This window comes from Penaeus chinensis, chromosome 13, assembly GCF_019202785.1.
Source record: "Penaeus chinensis breed Huanghai No. 1 chromosome 13, ASM1920278v2, whole genome shotgun sequence".
Classification (NCBI taxonomy): Eukaryota; Metazoa; Arthropoda; class Malacostraca; order Decapoda; family Penaeidae; genus Penaeus; species Penaeus chinensis.
Genome location: NC_061831.1, coordinates 18,831,684 through 18,836,683, shown reverse-complemented (window position 1 = coordinate 18,836,683; position 5,000 = coordinate 18,831,684). Strand labels below are relative to the sequence as shown.

Below are 5,000 nucleotides of genomic sequence, written 5' to 3'. Positions count from 1 at the left end.
TGTGGTATCCAGCAGAAATGGAGCTGACAATGAAATCTATCAGTCCCCATGACTCAGGAGCTGATACCAGTATGGAGATTAGTTTCCTGCTCTGGAACTTTGCTGGGCCAAGAGCTTAAGAATCACTGGCACCTAGTAGGAACACCATGACCTACATTGTTGACGTCAGTAGAATTATGTCGGAAATGCAGTAAGGAGCTTGACCACAATCATGATTGTTACCAATCATGGAAGGGTCTACTTCAGAACCTCCCATCTGTCCAGTGATGATCTCAATGTTATATTTCATCAAGATAGACTGTAAGAAAAGAGGTGCACTTGTTTAGTTAGCATGGCCATTTCTAATTAATTTACGGCACTTGACAACATGACAGACATGAAACACTCAAGCAGCTCAAAAGTCCATAGGGTGATCTTCAGAGAATATTGGTCATGGGCATATCTAACTTCATTCTTGTACACAAAGGGTAGATTGATTGATTAATAGTTGATTTATAGAATGTGATGATCTATAAGATTTTCTATTTATTTTTTATTGATTTATTTATTTTTGTACATCATTTTTGAAAACCTATTTTGAAGTGTATATAAATTTTCTTTGCACAGTCAAATATTTATAGTCTTATCCTATTCTAGAACTATATGAGTAAAATATCTAGAATCATTTTAGCATGTTCCATGCATTTGGTAGTGATGCCAGCTCCCCACTGACGGGAAAGGAAAAATAATTAATGCCTTTGTGACATGACCCACTGGTGATCATACACTTGTTGGGTCAATTCAGAGGGTCTAGAGGGAAAATCATTGTAAGCTTTATGGAAGGTTCTATAATAAGAAAAAATATGTAAACATCATCTAGTGGGGTTAGAGACAATTATATAAGTGTGAATAGTAACCAAGCCTAAGAGGAGAGGCTGTACCTGTTTTGCTTTCAGTGTGTTTGCAATTTATTGATGTTATTGAAGAATATGTAGAAGTTAAAGTTTTTAAAAATATCTGTCTTAACTAAATACTTAAACATCTATAAACCAATAGCCATGCAGCATATAATTGGAAATGCAGTCTTGAAACAAGACATTTTTGACAATTCAATTTCTATATTGCATGATTGACCCATCAGTAGGTCCCATTGCACAAAACGTGTTGAGTAGTCTTCAGTGGTTAAGATTTCTGTAAATGTATATGGGTGCTAATTGTATAACTAGATGATCAGAAAGCAGATTATTAATTGTCTGATTAAGTATTGATTACTATCTATAGGGTAATTCTGTATATATTTAGATGATTTACACTCACATAATTAGGTAATTGTAAAAGCTTACACTTTTTTTCATTGTTTTATTTCCCCATTACAACTGACAGTGTACAGTGTAGATATCATATTATAGGAATCCAGCAACTGAAACTAATAAGATGACCATTAAATAGTTTTTTTTAAGTATTAGGAGTCTTAAGACTTTTATTCCTCTGTTATGCTTGATTAGACATAGTTTTTTCCACTATCTTTTTTGCTACCACATGACTTGTGGACCTCATAAACTGGTTTTCTTTCCTCCCAACTGAAAGCTTCCTCCCAAGAGCTTCAGGTAATAGGGTCTGTCAGCGTCTACAAGACCTTCTGTATTTCTTTATAGATGCCAGGTACTTTGTCAGAGAGCCTTCTTCATGTCTTGATTCCTGCAACCCATGGATACTTTTAATTTTCTTTGTGCTTCCTTCCACACTTGTTGCATATGTTCCATGTTCATTGTGGACTCTGCACTTAGGCAATGAATGTTTGTTTGGTTAATGCAGTTTTGCATGAGTGATTATGTGATTGCTTCATATATCCTCATCAAAAGATCAGATGGTGGAGTATCATTTATTTGTTGATGGGCACAGGCTACAATCTCAGGCACAGATATAATTTTTTTTATTATTATTATACTTTCTTTCTTTCTTTCTTTCTTTCTTTTTTCCTCTCTAGAGGCTTTAATACTACTAGGGACTCAAAAAAGTATTAGAATATCTGAATTATTTTCTGTGCGATTACCAGTGCCTATTAATAATAATAATTTTCAGTGATACAGTGGCGTGTCATTTTATGATGTTCATATCAATCTTTGTGTTCAATTAAATGTCATACTGTTTGAATCTTTATTGAATGCATGTGAAAAAAACATTCAGAGTTTCAAAATTTATAATGTTGCATTCTCAATACTGCATGTTGTAGTAGAGGAAATAAACCAGAAGTATGGTTAGTGTAGTGTCATGAATTTAAGGACAGGCAAAACTGACAATATTAGAGCATTAGATGTAGCCCAATACTGCTGGGTTGGCATGTACATACTTGCCATGCCCACTGTGAGTTTAGTTTATGAATTGTCTTTACAAGTAAATGGCTTCTTAAGTGCTTAGTCACCAAAGTTGCCAGTCATTCCTGTCTCACCAGTTTATCTCTTTTTGGAAATACTTTTTAAAAAATCGTATGTTGCTATCAGTATTGTTAATCATATTATGATGATTATAATGTCAATAACAATAATAATAGCATCAATATTAATAGCATTAGAAAAAAAAGGGGGGGGGGGATCCATCTATGTGTAAAGACACTACACAAAACAAAAAAATAACTACAGTGAACACTACATGTTACAGGTGGCATTGGGTTGATAAAAAGCAATTAGAATTCTAAACATCCATAATAAAGGTTGTGATATATTAGTGTAGATTAGATAAGAAATATGCATAATACAGAACACTAGGATAGAAGTTAGGTAGTCATATTTCATTGCTCACAATATATTATAAAATATGTCTTTAAAGTAGACATGCTTTTTAAGCTACAGTGATTGTACATGGCAGTACTACAAGTGTATATATTACCAAGAATAAATATCTACTTTATTTGTATGTAGAAATTCAGTGCCTTGGTAGCATAATAAACATTTAGATGTGTTTTATTTTGAGGTTCTGAATTATTCAATACAAGTGATTTTACTTTTTTTTAAATTGTCTGGATTTGTAATTTCATATAAATATTAATTGCATAAGTTTGCCCTTAGCCTTAATATTTCTCTTTAGTTTAAGAAGTACATTCATTTGTAAAGGCATTATACATTCTTTTGCCTTTTATATTCAAGATTCCACAATTTTACAGACTTTTCAACCCCTCGTTCAACTCAAGGTTTATTTTATGCTCTTGGAAAGGTTATCTTTAGAAGAGTAGATTGGTATAGAATGTATTTTGTTCTGGTATATTGTTTTCTAAGTAGTAAAGATTGTATTTCCTCTACTACATGTAACTTTACTCCAGTTTTAAGTCTGTGTTTTTTTTTATTAATAATTCCTTGACATGCTAACTGATATAAAGTGTGCAATTCATCTAATTCTACCATTGTTGAAAGTTACTAACATTTCACTGTTTAATGTCTGCTGTGATGGATAAGTATAATAGATCAGGGAAAAAGACTGGTTAAATATGGTTGGTAGTTTCACAATTTAAAGTGATTCTTGAAAGTATATTTTCACTGCATAGAATAAGAAAGATAGTCCTGTAATAATGTTGCTAATGTAGTATTTATGCATATCAGTATATATTATTTTGCTTTTTCATATTCACTTACACAACATTGCTAAATTAATACTCATCTCAGTAATGTTTGATGTAGCAGTAGCAAGTAAGAATCAGTGCTAATGGTTACTTAATTTGTTTTATGTATTTTAGACACATGAATAAGATCACCTCCATCAGTTTCACCAATTTAACCTAAGTATTTATTGGAAGCAAGTTCCCTTTATCTCAGACCTTCCTTTATTATTGGCACTCCAATTTTGGTCTGTAATGGAGGTCCTTTGAAATGAATGTTTCCTTTCTCACTCACTGGTGTGACTGATTTCAGTTATGAACGTGAGTATCATGTGATACAAACTGGGACCAGTAATGAGGAAACAGAGGAGACTGCAGGTGATCAACCTATGAGTGATCTTAATGTTCCCACAACTCTGGCAGTACCAACCCAGTCAGGGAGCATTAGAGGTAATTATGATTTTCATGTTTATTGTGGGATTTATTATATATGATTTTGGTGTACTTCAAATGAAAAGGCTTGTTATTTGCAAAATCAGTCTTGAGTCATTTGATTGTTAAATGACAACATGGTTCATAGTCTTGAGTCATTTGATTGTTAAATGACAGTCATTGCAGTTATGAACCATGTTTTACAGGTAGGTTTACAGGTTATATGAATGCATTTCTACAGAATATTCATATGATATTCTAAAACCTCCTAAACTTCCAGATGTTCCCAGTGTGCGGATGTTCACCTGCAAGAAAATAATGTATATCTGGGATGCTGAGACTGAGTCCTTTTATCGACTTCCAGGCTTAGACTCAGGGGTAAGTTTGTGTGGTTTTAAGCAAGAGGTATATCTATTACAGTCCTCTAATATAAGAATATGTATCTTGAAAAATAGTCTTAAGGAATTTGGCTTATTCTGCATTTACAAATGAAGAAACTGTTCAAACATTAACACTATTTAAAATTAGTACATGCTCATACCAATAATATATATTTATATTTGACTTGTAGCAGACAACAGAAGACCTACACAACTGCAAAGGTTTCTTGTGGGGAGAACAAACAAGACGACGATTTATATATGGAGACAATGTGATCAAAGTTCCCATTGAACCAATTCATCGTCTCCTCTTCTTAGAAGCACTGAACCCTTTCTATATCTTTCAGGTAATTTTGTGTGTGTGTGTGTGTGTGTGTGTGTGTGTGTGTTTGTGTGTGTGTGTGTGTGTGTGTGTGTGTGTGTGTGTGTGTGATTTTAGTTAATTTGTTTATGTGTTTGCTTGTGTTCTTTGAAAGTTTTGTAGAATAAATGATTTTGTCCAGAAATTAGGCCTTTTTTCATTTTACTTTATTTTCTTTCAGCTGTTCTCTGTCTGCTTATGGTATTCAGATGATTATGTTTGGTATGCAACGGTGATTGTGGTAACATCAGTAGTATCC

General features: G+C 33.1%; 1 protein-coding gene across 3 annotated transcripts in view; it reads left to right on the top strand.

The window, feature by feature from the left end:
* LOC125031371 (polyamine-transporting ATPase 13A3-like) overlaps window positions 1–5,000 on the top strand; it is a 49,871-nt gene that overhangs the window by 35,019 nt on the left and 9,852 nt on the right. For all 3 annotated transcript variants that reach the window (XM_047622063.1, XM_047622065.1, XM_047622064.1), the window contains 4 exons: window positions 3,882–4,018; window positions 4,281–4,378; window positions 4,572–4,727; window positions 4,923–5,000. The exon at window positions 4,923–5,000 is cut by the window's right edge and continues 78 nt beyond it. In XM_047622063.1, coding sequence (XP_047478019.1) covers window positions 3,882–4,018; window positions 4,281–4,378; window positions 4,572–4,727; window positions 4,923–5,000 — 469 coding nt within the window. The remainder of the gene's footprint in view (window positions 1–3,881; window positions 4,019–4,280; window positions 4,379–4,571; window positions 4,728–4,922) is intronic.